This window comes from Cervus elaphus, chromosome 9 (genome assembly GCF_910594005.1).
Source record: "Cervus elaphus chromosome 9, mCerEla1.1, whole genome shotgun sequence".
NCBI classification, from domain to species: Eukaryota; Metazoa; Chordata; class Mammalia; order Artiodactyla; family Cervidae; genus Cervus; species Cervus elaphus.
The window spans coordinates 20,824,099-20,841,660 of record NC_057823.1 but is presented as its reverse complement, the minus strand read 5'-3'; the positions used below and the strand labels follow the sequence as shown (position 1 = coordinate 20,841,660).

Here is a 17,562-nt window from a genome sequence, read left to right as displayed (position 1 = left end):
AAAAATTTTTCTTTTGGGTTGTGCTGGGTCTTCGTTGCTGCTCGTGGGCCTTCTCTAGTCGTGGTGAATGAGGGCTACTCCTTGTTGCGGTGAGAGGGCTTCTGATTGTGGTGGCTTCTCCTGTTGCGGAGCACGGGCTTTAGGGCGTGCAGGCTTCAGTGGTTGTGAAGGCTTAGTTGCTCTGCGGCGTGTGGAATCGTCCTCGATCAGGGATTGAGCCCATGTCCCCTGCAGTGGCAGGCAGATTCTTATCCACTGGAGACCAGGGAAATCCTACCATGACTTTTTGTACTCAGTGAAATCTGACTCCTCTCTTACTCCTCTTGCTTCTCCTTGCATTATCTTTGTATGGATGCTGGAGAAATGTTTCCCATGATTTGTGTTTGAATGATTGCAGTTGTCTGAACTAGCTTTTCAGAGAAGTATTCTGAAAGGAGGGAAGTCCTTGGGAAGAGTGAACCTCCACGGCCAGAGTCATTGCTCAGCCCAAGAGCTACTGTGACTATTTCTTTCTTCCCTCCTTTCCTTCCGTACTTTTTTTTTGCCGTACCACGCAGCATGTGGGATCTTAGTATGCATTGGAAGTATGGAGTCTTAACAACTGGACCACCAAGGAAGTCCTCTGACTGTTTCTTTAATACCCTATTCCATTTCTCCTGTGTTATACATTTCATATTTCTGAAGTTGAGATTCAAGTCTTGCCATCAGTGCCAAAGACAGTATCCTCTGAACATCAAGGGTGTTTGTCCACATATTAACTTCACTGAAATTAGGGTAGATTCACCAGACTCAATGAAATCCAGCCTGACTTAATGAAAGTGGACACTTTGTGCCACAAGGCCTCCTTCAACGCAATACCTAACCTGAGCTGGTTCAGGGAGCACAGACTTCTCCTTTCCGGTTGTCTTTCTGTTGTTGTTGTTTTGTTTTGTTTTTTGGCTGCACCGCGTGGCATGTGGGATCTTAGTTCCCTGACCAGGCATTGAACCTGTGGCCCCTGCAGTGGAAGCATGGAGTCTTAACTACTGGATTGCCAGGAAACTCCCCAGACTTCTACTTTCTGAAATTGCTTTCTGAAGCCACGCTTCTTTGGTCCCTGGTACTCAATTCATGTCTTGTCCATCCTGTTCATTGCAAGGTGACTGGTGATGAGTGAGGGTAGGGCCCTTTCCCTCCTTACTGTGAATATAGGCTTCCGATTTGGGTTTTCCCACTGTTAGAAAATGCTTTGTGTTCCATCCTTCCCCTGCAGCCACCCTGCTCTTATGACTTCCAGTCCTTGGTCTGATATCTTCAACCTCACAGGCATAAAGCAATATCTGAATTATTTCCATCTCCTAGTTTCATTTCCCAGGTGGCTCAGTGGTAAAGAATCTGTCTGCCAATGTCCCAAATGCAGAAGACATGAGTTCAGTCCCCGGGTCAGGAAGATCCCCTGGAGAAGGAAATGGCAACCCACTCCAGGATTCTTGCCTAGAGAATCCCATGGACAGAGGAGCCTGGCGGGCTACAGTCCGTTGGGTGGCGAAGATTCGGATATGACTGAGCATGCACACAGAGACTTAGTCTGACCAAAGATGCAGTTTGCGGAAGATTTGTTGTTCTGGTTGCTCTGAGTGAAAGACTCAGAGTCAGGCTCCTCCCAAACTGCATGTTCAGGTCCACTTGGAAATCTTTCTTTCCTGGTGATGTTCGCAGCCTGTAACCCTCCAGGGCTTCCTTCTTCCTTCAGAATAAACGGCAGACTCCTCACCATCACTTCCCCAGGGCAAGGCCTCCTGGCCCTCACACCCTTTGCTGCCTCCTCCCCTGGACTCTTCTCTTCCACCCTCACTCCAGCCATCCTGGACTTTTTACATCCCTCAAACATGCCAGCCACTGCCTGCTCCAGGTTTTTTGGATGTCTGTTCCTTCTCTTTCTGGAAAACTCTTGTCCAGAAGTTAAAAGCACTGTTGTCATCTTCTCTCTCCAGGCCATGGCAGAGACTTGCCTATAATCAGCATTCTTGATGCTGGAAGTGACATCTTCATTGCACTGGCTAGGAATGTGCCACAGATCCAAACGTCCTCCCCTTGCGTGAATGACAAGATTCTTGCAGGGGACAAGAATCCCCTGAACCTTACAGTTCTAGGTTTAGGTAGAGCCTTCTGAACCTGCCCAGGTTCTGGCCACCTTCATGGAGAATTTCTGTGGCCTCATGCCAACTAGAAGTTTGGCTGGATCTTGGCTGCGTAGCTCAAGGTGCCAAGAGAGGAGGAGCCAAGAGGGTTGTCCTTTGACTCATCAACTAAGAGCCACAACTCGGTACAGCAGAACTCAGGAGGCTGTTGCCCTCAGCCCTCTTCAATGGTTGGAATCTACTGATAGCCAAATTATACTGTGTGGGCAGGGGAGGGAAAGAGGTAGGGGTCCCTGTGGGAGAGAGCTTAGGACATGCTTCTGGGCCAGGTTATCCTGAGGTCCATGCATAAATTTGACTGTGTGGATCACAACAAACTGTGGAAAATTCTTAAAGAGATGGGAATACCAGACCACTTTACCTGCCTCCTGAGAAACCTGTACGCAGGTCAAGAAGCAACAGTTGGAACTGGACATGGAACAATGGACTGGTTCAAAATTGGGAATGGAGTACATCAAGGCTATATATTATCACTTTGCTTATTTAACTTATATGCCAAGTACATCATGTGAAATGCCAGTCTGGATGAACCTCAAGCTAGAATCAAGATTGCTGGGGAAAAATATCAATAGCCTCAGATAATGCAAATGACACCACCCTAATGACAGAAAATGAATATGAACTAACAAGCCTCTTAATGAAAGTGAAAGAGGAGAGTGAAAAAGCTGGCTTAAAACTCAACATTCAAAAAACAAAGATCATGACATCTGGTCCCATCATTTCATGGCAAATAGATGTGGAAAGAATGGAAAGAGTGACAGACTTTATTTTCTTGGCCTCCAAAATCACTGGGGATGGTGATGGCAGCTATGAAATTAAAAGATGCTTGCTCCTTGGAAGAAAAGCTATGACAAACCTAGACAGCTTATTTAAAAAGCAGAGACATCACTGCTGGCAAAGGTCTGTATAGTCAAAGATATGATTTTTCCAGTAGTCATGTATGGATGTTGGGAGTTGGATCATAAAGAAGGCTGAGTGCCAAAGAATTGATGCTTTCGAATTTGTGGTGCCTGAGAAGACTCTTGGGAGTCCCTTGGACTGCAAGGAGATCAAACCAGTTAATCCTAAAGGAAATCAACCCTGAATATTCATTGAAAGGACTGATGCTGAAGCTGAAGCTCCAATCCTTTGGCCACCTGATGCAAAGAGCAGATTCACTGGAAAGGCCCTGATGCTGGGAAAGATTGAGGGCAAGAGGAGAAGGGGGCGACAGAGGATGAGACAGTTGGATGGCATCATCGACTCAATGGACATGAGTTTGAACAAACTTAGGGAGATAGTGAAGGACTGGGAAGCCTGGCAAGCTACAGTCCATGAGGTCGCAAAGAGTCGGACACGACTGAGCGACTGAACAACTTTCTTTCAGATTCCGAGCAACAAGATGGAGACCCTAAAAGCGATTGTTCAGTACAAGCCACCCGTGGACGACAGCAAATGTAAAAACCTGTATTCTGTAAGTGTCAACAAAGGAGAGGACAGGGCCTTAAAGCGAAGGAGGGCACTGGCAAAGGACGGGGGGAGGGGGGACCATACAGGGAAGTGGGCGGGGACTTGCAATGGAACTGTGTGGTTCCAGAGAGGGAGGGCGGAGCCATACAAAGGAAATGAGCGAGGACTCAAGGGAACTGGGTCGTGAGCAACAGAAGTGGGTAGTAGTAGTGGTAGTTTAGTCGCTAAGTCGTGTCCGACTCTTTACACCCCATGGACTGTAGCCTGCCAGGCTCCTCTGTCCATGGGATTTTCCAGGCAAGAATACTGGAAGGGGTTGCCATTTCCTTCTCCAGGGAATCTTCCCAACCCAGGAATCGAACCTGTGTCTCCTGCATTGCAGGCAGATTCTTTACCAACCGAGTTAGGAGGGAAGCCCACAGAAGTGGGTGGGGACTCACCCACCCACTGGGTGGTGGGCAAGGGAGATGCGAGACCTCACAAGGGAAGGGGGTGAGGCTTTTGAGAGAATTTTTTTGTGCCATGAAGGGTCTGATTTCCCGGAAGGTGCCTGTTCTGGTAATTTATTTCTGTGTAACAAATCACCCCCAGAATTGGTGGCATAAGACAGTACCAATCATTTTATTATTAGGTGTTTGTTTTTTTTTTTCAGAGCATTAGCGTAACTGAGGATTTCCTTGGTGGCACAGTGGTAAAGAATCTGCCTGCTAATGCAGGAAATGTGGGTTTGATCCCTGGGCGGGGAAGATCCCCTAGTGTAGGAAACGGCAACCCACTGCAGCGTTCTTGCCTGGAAAAATCCCATGGACAGAGGATACTGGTGAGCTAATGTCCATTGGGTCGCAGAGTGGGACAGACTGAGCGCATGCAGCGCACACAGCGTAACTGAAAAAATACTGCAGCACTGAAAATAAGATGTGTTGGAACTCACAACATTAAGTTTAAGTATTTAATTTATGTTCAAGTCAGAATTTATTATAAATTTACTTTCCTGGCTCTCACAGATGCAAAGTCATCAGTATCTTTATTAAAACTGTTAGCTATTTTTAATGTACAAAAATACACATACAAGGGGCGCCCATTTCTGCTATGGCTTGGACCAACAGCCCTGTTGGAGCCTGCCTTTGTTTTTTAAATTTTGATGTTTCATCCATCACAGATTTGCTTTGTTTTGATATTGACTTTTAAAATATTGCATTGAAATATTATTTATCTTGATTACAAGCCTTTTTGGGGGGGGATTCCCTAAAAAAATTTGCACTCAAAGAGAAGCCCCTGGTCCGCAGCCTGGTCCTGACTCTGCGTCTGGGGCTCCTCCAGGACCTTTTTTTCTTTTTCTGCTTCTGCGATGTCTTCTGGACCTGTGGGCTTGTTTGGTAGCTCAGATCTCCACAGAGAATGGTTTTTTGTTTGTTTTGTTGTTGTTTTTGCCATGCTGGGCAGCATGTGGGGATCTTCATTCCCTGACCAGGGATGGAAACTGCGCCCCCTGCAGTAGAAGGAAGCTCAGAGTCTTTAACCACTGGACCACTGGGAAAGTTTCCAGAGAGAATGTTTTGAGGAGAGAAATATTCAGGCAGAAGCTGTCCTGCCTTGAATGACCCTATTCTTGGAAGGAGCACATTGAGGCCAAGCTGCAGACCAGACTCCACCTCTTACTAAGCGAGGGACAGGGCCCCTGAAAACTGTGTGACATCATACATGTCACAGCCTTTTTTTTTTTTTTTGCAAATTCACTCTGCCTCAGGGCCTTCTAGAGTCAGAAAATGCTTGAGTGCAAGCAACAGAGACCCACTTAAGCCAAAGGAGAGGGTTTGGGTCTTGTTTCTAAGGATACAACAAGTTAACTCATAGACGTCAGGGCAGGAGGTCTGTGAGGGACCAGCCCACGCTCCTGTTGTTAATGTTCCTGAGATCAGGCCATTAAACCCATGATCCAAATCAGAAGTCCTAACATGTCACGGAATTTATTTGGTTTTCCCTCCACTCAAGTGGGAGGAAAGATGACAGTGATCCTTTCTGGCTGAAACACTCGCCAGCTTGTGCACCTTTCAGAAAACCTTAGAATATTAAGACCAGGATGATAACCAAGTAAGTAAGACAACTGATCAGAATCACAGACATTTCAGAGGTTAAAAGTGACCATCACGGCAACAAGATCTTAAGTCTGAATAAGTTAAACCCTTTTGTTAGAAACACTATTTACGGCAGGGTTTCTCAGCCTCATTGGATATTCAAGGTGGATGATTTTTTTCTTTTGAACTTTTAATTTTGTATTAGGATATAGCCAATTAATAATATCATGATAGTTTCAGGTGGACAGTGAAGGGACTCAGCCATACATAAACATGTATCCATTCTCCCCCGAACTCCCCTCCCATCCAGCTGTCACATAACACTGAGCAGAGTTCAGGGTGGATAATTTTTCATCGTGCGGGCTGTCCTGTGCATTTTAAGGTGTTAAGCAGCAACCCTGGCTTCCCTCCACCTACTACATCCTAGTTGAAACAATCACAAATATCCTCAGACTCTGCCTAGGTCCTCTGGCCGGGGGGAGGGGGGTATGGGCAACATTGCCTCTAGTTGAGGACAGTGATTTACAGGCAACAGTTTTGTGACAGGTTAAGAATCTACTTCTCTGCCAGGGTGAGTAGAACCTCCCATTTTTAGATTCAGTTTAGGAATACATTCATTAGAACTGAGAGAAAAAGGAAATGCCTGGGAAATTAAAAGGTGAAATTTAAGGGCAGAGGGATGACAGAAGAAGACCATTAACTGGGCGATGCCTGGAGTTGGACTCGGAACCAACTCCAGATTTCCAACAGAGCACTGCATTGGACTAGGTTGGGTCAAGTGTCTATGTGATCCCATCATTTGTGGCCTCCCATGGCCATGGGAGGATGAGGTCCTGCACCTGCCATTAGGGGAGCATCCTTTTGGGGGGGGGTTGGGGCATTTCTCAGAAAAGGACAGGGTCCCTCCAAAGGCCTGTGTGCACTGCTCCTCTCATCATCACACTACCCTGTTAGGGATGCTCTGGTGAAAGGTCCTTTCCTTTTGGATGGGGCCAGCACTGCCCTGTCAGGTTGCAGGCAATGCTGGCCATTTCTGGAGGACATGGAGAGCCCTCTATTTTGCAGACAGGATACTGTCCTCCTCCAGAGCCTCACTGGAGGATCACAGACAGCATTTTTGCAGCTCTCATGTGAAATTCGGTTCATACAGCCCAACAGTTCCTTGTGAAGCATCAAATTCTAAGGTAATTAAGAGCACAGGCTCTGGACTCTTGGGTTAAAATGCTAACTCCTCTGTTTACCTAGTGTGTGACCCTGGGCAGGTAGCTTACCGCCTCTGAGCCTCCACTTCTTCATCTGCCAGAGGGAGGTGATGTATGTCTTATTACTAAGGATATCTTTGGCTGCAAGGGATAATAGCCTAACTCCAAATGGCTTAAACGTCAAAGACCATTTGTTGGCTCATGTAACTACAACCCATGCACAGCTGGAACCAGGAGCTCAAATAACATGCCCAAGGCTCCATTTGGTGGTGAAGTGGTAAAGAACTTGCCTGCCAGTGCAGGAAACATAAGAGACGTGGGTCCAATCCCTGGGTCAGGAAGATCCCCTGGAGAAGGAAATGGCAACCCACTTCAGTATTCATGCCTGGAGAATCCCCATGGACAGAGAAGACTGATGGGCTATAGTCCATTGGTTGCAAAGAGTCAGACACAACTGAAATGACTTAGTAGGCTCCATTTTGCTCTCCACTAACCTTGCTTCCCTCTAGTCCTGAGACAGTCCAGCAGCTCCTCAGGTTACCTCATGTTCAGATGACTCATTCATGTCCCAGCACTTACAGCCAAAGCTCTGACCTTCACTGTGATTGGGCCATCTGAGGTCACATGTCCAGAACCAGTCCAATCACTGTGGCCCAGGCAGATGGGACCTTCTAGCTTAAGCCAATCAGGATGGCCTTCAGTTCCATCAATCTGGTCACTAAGTTTGAGGTGCCGAGTGGAATCTGGAAAGGCAGAGAACAAATGATCCTGAACTCTGCTGTTCTAACCATTTTACACATAGTGACCCACTTACTGCTTAGAACAACCCAAAGAGTTGGGCCTTGACATCATCCCCATTTTACCTACGAGGAAACTGAGGCCGAGGTGCTTGAGTAGCCTGCCCAGGAAGTGGAGGAGAAGCAGGTGTCTCAGGGCCTCTGTATAAAGTGCCTTTCCACCTGCTGGGAATCATCCTTCCAGGGCAGCTGGTGGGGCAAGACCTGACCCCTCACACCCTTGAGCCGCCACCCTCTGCTGGTCTTTTCTTTCCGTAGTGGGATGACTTCCTAGAACTTGGCAGTAGCATTCCTGATGCCCAGCTGGACCAGATCATAAAAAGCCAGAAGGCCAATCAGTGTGCCGTGATCATCTACACTTCCGGGACCACAGGCCAACCCAAGGGGGTGATGCTCAGTCATGACAATGTAAGTGCTGTCTCTGCTGACGGGGTTGGGCTCCGCAGCCTCCAGGGTCTCGTTGCCCTGGGGCAGAGGCCTTCAGACTGTTTTTATTCTTGACCCACAGGAGCACAGTGGTGTTTAGGAGCACAGTGGCATGGGAGACCTTGATCTGTGGGGCAGAGAGACTTAAGCCAACACTTCCAAGGTCGGGGCAGCATAGTGCAGGGGTTGAGATCAGGGACTCTGCAGGAGACCTGGCTCTATGATCTTGGGCAACATGTCCAAGATCTCTAAGCCTTGGTTTCCTCATCTGTAAAATGGGTGTGATGTAAAAGTCCCTGCCTCCTGGGTTGTCTGAGCTCAGAACCACGCTTGATAAAATAAGTATGTGAAAGGGCAGTGTAAACACTGGGTTTCAGGGGGTAAAGCGGGAGCTGATGTTTCAGTTACTTGAGGAAGGCTCTGTGCTTGGGGGAAATGCATGCGTGTCTGAGTGGAGTCCAAAGCTGATGGTAATTTAGGTCACTGGTAGGAAAGAATAGGGGAATCCATGCTAAAAGATACTATTTATATAAAACCCTAGAAAGGGACTTTCCTGGCGGTCCAGTGGTTAAGAGTCCACCTGCCAATGCAGGGGACACAGATTCAGTCCCTGGTCTGGGAAGATTCCACACGCAGAAGGGCAGCTAAGCCTGAGTGGAGCAACTACCGAGCCGGCATGCTGTCGAGCCCATGTTTCACAAGAGAAGCCACCGCAATGAGAATTCCATGCACCACAACGAAGAGTAGTCCCTGCTTGCTGCAATTAGAGAAAGCCCATGTGTAGCAACAAAGACCCAGTGCACCCATAAATTAATTAAAAAATTAATTAGAAAGTGAATATAATGACCTAACTGTAATTTAAAACTGTAGCTAAATAAAAGATCCTATTTCTATAAAAGCCTAGAAACGGAATTCCTAGGAGGGCCAGTGGTTGGGATCCGTGTGCCACTGCCAAGAGCCCAAGTTCAAACTCTGGTTGGGAAAATAAGCCTGTGTGGTGCAAACCCTAGAAAATGCAAACTTGTCTACAGGAACCAAAAGCAGATGTTGGCTGCTTGGGATGGCAAAAAGGAGGCATGACAAAGGGCGATGGGAACAGGGAACATTACCATTTCAATGGTGGGGGTGGCTGCATGGCTGCATATATAAGTCACTATGCACCAACTTGTACACCTCAAATGCAGGTGGTTCCCTGTATGTCAATTACACCTTGATAAAGCTGTTGTTTGTTTTTTTCTAAAGAACAAGAAAGACAGTGATGGTTTATTTCTGTTACATGCCCGTGATATGCCAGGGTCCATCCCGAGAGTTTTACACTTTGTAAATCCTCTCGGTGATTCTATGATTCTATCTGTTCTATCAGGTGGCCGCTGTTTCTACAGATGAGAAAACTGAAGCCCAGAGAGGTTAAAATGCTGGGTCCAGGTCACACAGCAAGCAGCATGGCAGAGCCAGGATCTGAACTTGGGCAGGCTGGTGTCACGGTCCACATTTTCAACTACGCTGTTGATCTATGTGGCTAAGGTGTAAAGATAAGATGCGATCACTATAAATATGTTGAAGCCAGCTGAAGTACAGTATGCAGAGCAAGGCAGTTTTTGTTAAAAATTGAAAAAGGTAGTGACCAATGTACACACCTGTAAGCTTTAAAAGCAGAAAAGTGTCTGGTAGGACGTACACCCAACACGTACACTCCCCTTTGTGAGTCAGAAAGACTGATAGTTTTACAATGAAGCATTTCTTACTTTAAAATATATATATATATATATATATATATATATATATTTCTTTATTTGGCTACACCAGGTCTTGGCTGCAGCATGTCAGATCTAGTTCCCCAACCAGGGACTGAACCTGGGCCCCCTACACTGTGAGCACAGAGTCTTAGCCCCTGGACTAGCAGGGAAGTCCCAGCGTTTCTACTTTATAATAGCTTTTTGCACCAACCCAGCTTCAGAGTTGGCAGTACACACTGGCCTTTGCTCTGGCTGTTCCCTCTGCATGGAATTCTTTTTCCTAGAGACCAATTTGACTTCCTCTTTCACCTCCTCGGGGTCCCTGCTCAAATTCCACCTCCGTGAAGTCCTCCCTGATTTTCATGTTCAAAACAGCAAATAAAAATAAACCACTCCATCAGTCCCTGATCCCCTCTGGCTACTGTTTTCCGTGCACTGACATATTATATACAGTCACGTGTTTATCGTGAACATCAGCTCCTTGAGAGCAGCGGCATTCTGTTGGGTTCACTGCTGTGTCTCCAGTGCTTGGCATACAGGAAGATTCAATCCATTTTGTGGACTGAATGAATGGAGAGGGTCTGAGGAAGCCCCCACCCCACCCTGGCCAGCATTCATACTCCTAGTGGCTTCATGTCTGCTGAGATCATCTCCTTGAAGACAGTTGATGAACGCCGAGCTCTTGGAGCAAGTATGCCCAGATCTTCATCCTGGCTCCCCCATTTGCTAGCTGTGTGACCTGAGAAAACTCCCTTAACTTCTCTGGGCTTCAGTTTGCCCACCTGTGAAATGGAGACAAGAACAGCTGATGCCTCTTAGAGTTGCTGTGAAGGTTAAATTATGTCCCATACTGTGTCAGTTAGCTACTGCTGTGTAACAAACCACTCTAGAACTGAGTGACTTGAAACACCAACAGTGTGTTATTTCTGGGTCTCAGATTTGGACCAGGGCTCAGCAGTGTCTTTTCTGCCCCACAGAGTGTCAGCTGGGGTAACTCAGCTGGTGCCCAGGCTGGGTTTGGACCTCCAAAAGGGGCTTCACTCACATGTCTCCTGGGGCTTGGGTTTCTCTGTGGCATGGAGGTAGTGAGGTGGTTGAATTTCTCAATGTGGTGCTGGGGCAAGCACACACTATGTAAAGGCACAGGCTGACGTCTATTAGGGCTCAGGGCCAAAAGTCCACATGGTGCCCCACTCTGCAGGTCAAAACCAGCCACTGGACCAGCCCTGTGAGGGGAAAGGGAAACAGACTCTAGCTCTGAATGGAGGGGGTGGCAGAGAATTTGCTGCTATCTTTAACCTACACATGGGCTTCCCCGGGTGGCTCAGACAGTAAGAATCTGCCTGAAATACAGGAGACCCAGGTTCAATCCCTGGGTTGGGAGAATCCCTTGGAGAAGGGACTAGCTACCCTCTCCAGTATTCTTGCCTGGAGAATTCCATAGGCAGAGAAGCCTGGAGGGCTACAGCCCATGGGGTCGCAAAGAGTCAGACATGACTGAGCGGCTAACAGTTCACTTAACCTACACACAGATATAAATGCTCAGAGTGATACCTGGCACACAGCCTCATCAGTGTCCTTTATCATGACTTTTAATGCATTATTGACTGGAGACATTTTAATACATCTTTTGTTGTCCATTATTGACGGGAGACGTATCAGTACATTTTTAGACACTGATACAATTAACATCAAGTGTGGAGTTGTTAGAGTTTAAAGTTGATCAAAGTTTCATTAGACAACTTACAACTGTCATTATCATTCACGTTTTTCTCTGTTAGGTTTTTGTTCCAACTTTGTGTATGTGATAAGTGCTAATTTATTACCGTAAAATCTTCAAAGATGACACATGGTGAAATTTTATGCAAAGATGAATTTTTCAGTGAATTTTATGGGAATACTTTCTCTGATTGTCTGAGCAATGTACATACAAGTGTCTCAGAATATGACAGTTCTTCATAACATAGTTCTGATTCAGACAATACGAATGTAGACCCACAAGAAGACAAAAAACCTTAGTGATTGATTCCGATATGGAAAGTGAAACTCATGATGCTAGAGAAGACTTTATAAGTGTGTCAAGTGTAAACTGCTGAATGTAATGACCTGCAAAACAGTGTTAGTGAAATCACAGAATTGATTTTTGGCCAGCCAAAATGAAAACTCTAGCTGCAGGCATTCGTTTCTGCAAGAATCCCCCAGTCAATAATGAGTTAAAATCATCATAGTCGTCATCATTTTTATAGCAAGAAGTCAAAGCTAGTCCCAGGTTCTCAACATATGTCCACAATTCAAAGTTTCTCCCATTTTGTAGAATACTAGGCCATGCTGAGAAAAAGATATAACCCCTCACAGAAACCCCATGAGGTAAGATGTGTCATTAACCCCTTTCACAGATGGGGAAACAGGCTCAGAGAGGGGACATGACTTGAGCAAGGTCAGAGAGCAAAGAATGAGCTTGAGCTAGGTTCTGAACCCACGGATGTTTGAACGACTTTAATCACAGTCTGCATGCACCTCAACAAATAGGTGCTGGATTCCTTGGGCCTCTGGAAGAGACAGTGCTTATGGTGGCAGAAGGAAAATCCCTCCATCCTGAGACCCAGAGAAAGACAAGGGATGAATCTTGAGGGCTCACTACAGGCCAAGGGTTTTACATGTTTCCTTGCTCTTAAATGTCCCTTCTCGGGAATAAGTGTAAATCTATGGCTGATTCATATCAATGTATGACAAAACCCACTGAAATGTTGTGAAGCAATTAGCCTCCAACTAATAAAAAAATTAAAAAAAAAAAAAATGTCCCTTCTCAACAAAAATTCACTGGGCATCTACTATGTGCTTGGTAAATGGCTTTGGACAGAACAGACCCAATCGCGGCCCCCAGGAAGACAGACAGGGAACGAATAAATAAAACCACTGAGATTGTGGCAAGTAGTACTTAGAGGATTAGACAGATGCTGGAAGCTTCGGTTTGGGGGTGAGACAGCTTCTCTAAGAGGTGAAATTTAACTAGCAATTCAGCACCCAAGGAGTTATTAATAGTTGTGGAGACAGTTGTAGGAAGCAGATCGCAGGCAGTGGGAATGGCCAGTGCAAAGGCCCTGAGGCAGGACCTTGCCTGGCCTGTTGGAATAACAGTGCCGAGGCCCACGTGGCTGGATTAATGACCAGTTTACGATACCAGTAAGAAGGATAGATTGCTAAATTATAGATATGCTAAAACTTTGCATCAAAGTATGCACTGGAGAAAGAAAAACATTCATAGAGTTATAAAGCAACTAGACTCCAATAAAAATTTTAAAATTTTTAAAGAAAAACATTAATATACTAATTGTTGGGGTGTTGATTCCACGGGATTAAGGGTGGTCTTTTTGTTTTTTAACAAATTGAACACATTAGCAAATTGAAAGATAAAAACAGATTAACAAATTGGAAGATAAAAACCATATGATTATCTCAATAGATGCAGAAAAAGCCTTTGACAAAATTCAACATCAATTTATGATTAAAACTCTCCAGAAAGCAGGAATAGAAGGAACACACCTCAGCATAATAAAAGCTATATATGACAAACCCACAGCAAGCATTACCCTATATGGTGAAAAATTGAAAGCATTTCCCCTAAAATCAGGAACAAGACAAGGGTGCCCACACTCACCACTACTATTCAACATAGTTTTGGAAGTTTTGGCCACAGCAATCAGAGCAGAAAAAGAAGTAAAAGGAATCCAGATATGAAAAGAAGAAGTGAAACTCTCACTGTTTGCAGATGACATGATCCTTTACATAGAAAACCCTAAAGACTCTACCAGAAAATTACTAGAGCTAATCAACGAATATAGTAAAGTTGCAGGATATAAAATTAACACACAGAAATCCCTTGCATTCCTATACACTAACAATGAGAAAACAGAAAGAGAAATTAAGGAAACAATACCATTCACCATTGCAACAAAAAGAATAAGATACTTAGGAGTATATCTACCTAAAGAAACAAAAGACCTATATATAGAAAACTATAAAACATTGATGAAAAATCAAAGAGGACACAAACAATGGAGAAATATACTGTGTTCATGGATTGGAAGAATCAATATTGTCAAAATGGCTATCCTACCCAAAGCAATCTATAGATTCAATGCAATCCCTATCAAGCTACCAACAGTATTTTTCACAGAACTAAAACAAATAATTTCACAATTTGTATGGAAATACAAAAAACCTCAAATAGCCAAAGCAATCTTGAGAAAGAAGAACGGAACTGGAGGAATCACCTACCTGACTTCAGACTATACTACAAAGCCACAGTCATCAAGACAGTATGGTACTGGCAGAAAGACAGAAATATAGATCAATGGAACAGAATAGAAAGCCCAGAGATAAATCCACGAACCTATGGACACCTTATCTTGAACAAAGGAGGCAAGAATATACAACGGGAAAAAGACAACCTCTTTAACAAGTGGTGCTGGGAAAACTGGTCAACCACTTGTAAAAGAATGAAACTAAGAACACTTTCTAACACCATACACAAAAATAAACTCAAAATGGATTAAAGATCTAAATGTAAGACCAGAAACTATAAAACTCCTAGAGGAGAACATAGGCAAAACACTCTCTGACATAAATCACAGCAGGATCCTCTATGACCCACCTCCCAGAATATTGGAAATAAAAGCAAAAATAAACAAATGGGACCTAATTAAACTTAAAGGCTTTTGCACAACAAAGGAAACTATAAGCAAGGTGAAAAGACAGCCCTCAGATTGGGAGAAAATAATAGCAAATGAAGCAACAGACAGAGGATTAATCTCAAAAATATACAAGCAACTCCTGCAGCTCAATTCCAGAAAAATAAATGACCCAATCAAAAAATGGGCCAAAGAACTAAACAGACATTTCTCCAAAGAAGACATACAGATGGCTAGCAAACACATGAAAAGATGCTCAACATCACTCATTATCAGAGAAATGCAAATCAAAACCACAATGAGGTACCATTACATGCCAGTCAGGATGGCTGCTATCCAAAAGTCTACAAGCAATAAATGCTGGAGAGGGTGTGGAGAAAAGGGAACCCTCTTACACTGTTGGTGGGAATGCAAACTAGTACAGCTGCTATGCAGAACAGTGTGGAGATTTCTTAAAAAACTGGAAATAGAACTGCCATATGACCCAGCAATCCCACTTCTGGGCATACACACCAAGGAAACCAGATCTGAAAGAGACACATGCACCCCAATGTTCATCGCAGCACTGTTTATAATTGCCAGGACATGGAAGCAACCTAGATGCCCATCAGCAGACGAATGGATAAGGAAGCTGTGGTACATATACACCATGGAATATTACTCAGCCATTATAAAGAATTCACTTGAACCAGTTCTAATGAGATGGATGAAACTGGAGCCCATTATACAGAGTGAAGTAAGCCAGAAAGATAAAGACCAATACAGTATACTAATGCATATATATGGAATTTAGAAAGATGGTAACGATAACCCTATATGCAAAACAGAAAAAGAGACACAGATGTACAGAACAGACTTTTGGACTCTGTGGGAGAAGGTGAGGGTGGGATGTTTCAAGAGAACAGCATCAAAACATGTATATTATCTAGGGTGAAACAGATCACCAGCCCAGGCTAGATGCATGAGACAAGTGCTCGGGCCTGGTGCACTGGGAAGACCCAGAGGAATCGGGTGGAGAGGGAGGTGGGAGGGGGGATCGGGATGGGGAATACATGTAAATCCATGGCTGATTCATGTCAATGTATGACAAAAACCACTACAATATTGTAAAGTAATTAGCCTCCAACTAATAAAAATAAATAGAAAAAAAATTTTTTTTAATTTTTAAAGAAAAACATTAATACACTAATTGTTGGGGTGTTTATTCCATGGGATTAAGGGTGGTCTTTTTGTTTTTTGGACAGTGTTGGTTTCTTAATTTTATGTTGGCACAAGGAAATTCTGTGCCCATTTTACAGATGAGCAAATAGAGGTTCCAAGGGATTTTAAGCAAATAGCCCAGGGTCACTCAGCTAGTAAATGTGGAGTCAGGATTTCTTTTGTGTGTGTGGCTGTGTTGGGTCTTAGTCATGGCATGTGGGATCTTTCACTGTGGCAAGCAGGCTCAGCAGTTGTGGTGCACGGGCTTAGCTGTCCTGCGACATGTGGGCTCCTAGTTCCCTGACCAGGGATTGAACCTGATCTTCCACATTATAAAGTGGATTCTTAACCACTGGACCACCACGGAAGCCCCAAGAGTCAAGATTGCTTCTGAGACACTTACTGAGTTCTTCAGATTTTCTGACATCCTGACTCTAGGGTCTCCTTTTGGATCCTGGGGTGTCTGGTAATCCCCCAAAGCTGCCCACTGTAGTTTACAGTTCATCCCAGCCTCAGGCAAGTTAGTGAACTTCTCTGTGCCTCTGGTTTCTCATCTTGACGATGGGGGAGAATCACAGTTATCAACTCCAGTGTTAAGATGACTAAATGACTCAATGTTTGTAAAGAACAGGAGCAGTGCCTAGCGTTTAGGCGGTGCCTTGCGTTTGTTAAAGAACTGTATTTAAACAGCTCTCAGGTGAGGAGGAGGAGGAGGAAGTATGTCGGATCTCACTGGATCCTAAGTTCAGCTTGTGTTCTAGATCACGTGGACAGCGGGGTCAGTGGCGAGGGTCTACAACCTGGCTTATGCCTCCGAAAAGCAGGAGGTGGTGGTCAGCTACCTTCCTCTCAGCCACATCGCAGCTCAGATGATGGACGTCTGGGTGCCCATAAAGGTCGGGGCTTTCATCTACTTTGCTGAACCAGACGCTCTCAAGGTATCAAGGTTGAGGGCAGCCCAGATGGGTGGACGGCTCCATCAGGGCCCAGATCTGGGGGTGTGGGGTCAAGGTTAAGGGCAGCTTGGAAGGGTGGATGGCTCCATCAAGGCCCAGATCTGGTAGGGTGGGGGGTTCCTTCTCTGTCCTCAGCTAATGCTCCCCTTTAGCAGCATGTGAATCAGTTAACCACCTTCTTTTTGTTTTTATCTTTATCCAAGTCATGGTGTCCACAGATTTGCAGACTGTATACTGAACTACCTAAGACTAAAATGTGAATGGTACTAAAGGCAGAATTTGTGTGTGTGTGTGTGTGTGTAGCGTTGTTTTTTTTTTTTTTTTAATTCAGTATTCCCAGCTCCAAAACCCTCCACAAACCAAACATTTTTGGCAGTAGAATCTGACCTGAACTGATGTGAAGCTATTTGCGTCTTCATGTTTACCCCACTTACTGGGAACGTGCGTATCTTCAGAAGTATCAATGGGCTTCTCCAGTGGCTCAGCGGTAAACAGTCTGCCTGCCGTGCAGGAGGCCCAGTAGACGGGGCTTTGATCCCTGGCTCAGGAAGATCCCCTGGAGAAGGAAATGGTAACCCGCTCCAGCATTCTTGCCTGAAGAATCCCATGAACAGAGGAGCCTCGTGGGCCATGGTCCATTTGGTTGCAAAGAGTCAGACATGACTGAAGCAACTTAGCACTAGGAACAAAGCCGTTTTAACTTGTTTTTGGCTTCAGCACACAGGATCTTAGTTCCCTGACCAAGGATCAAACTCGTGCCCTCTGCTGTGGGAGCATGGAGTCTTAACCACAGGACTGCCAGGGAATTCCCTGTCTTAACATTTTAAGCAACTGCCAGAGTGTTTTCAAA

At 45.0% G+C, this 17,562-nt stretch overlaps 1 protein-coding gene across 1 annotated transcript in view; it reads left to right on the top strand.

Annotated features, from left to right (window-relative positions):
* Nucleotides 1-17,562, top strand: part of ACSBG2 (acyl-CoA synthetase bubblegum family member 2) — a 47,507-nt gene that overhangs the window by 6,789 nt on the left and 23,156 nt on the right. The window contains exons 5-7 of the mRNA XM_043911807.1: nt 3,547-3,633; nt 7,962-8,111; nt 16,518-16,694. Of these exons, the coding sequence (XP_043767742.1) occupies nt 3,547-3,633; nt 7,962-8,111; nt 16,518-16,694 (414 nt within the window). The remainder of the gene's footprint in view (nt 1-3,546; nt 3,634-7,961; nt 8,112-16,517; nt 16,695-17,562) is intronic.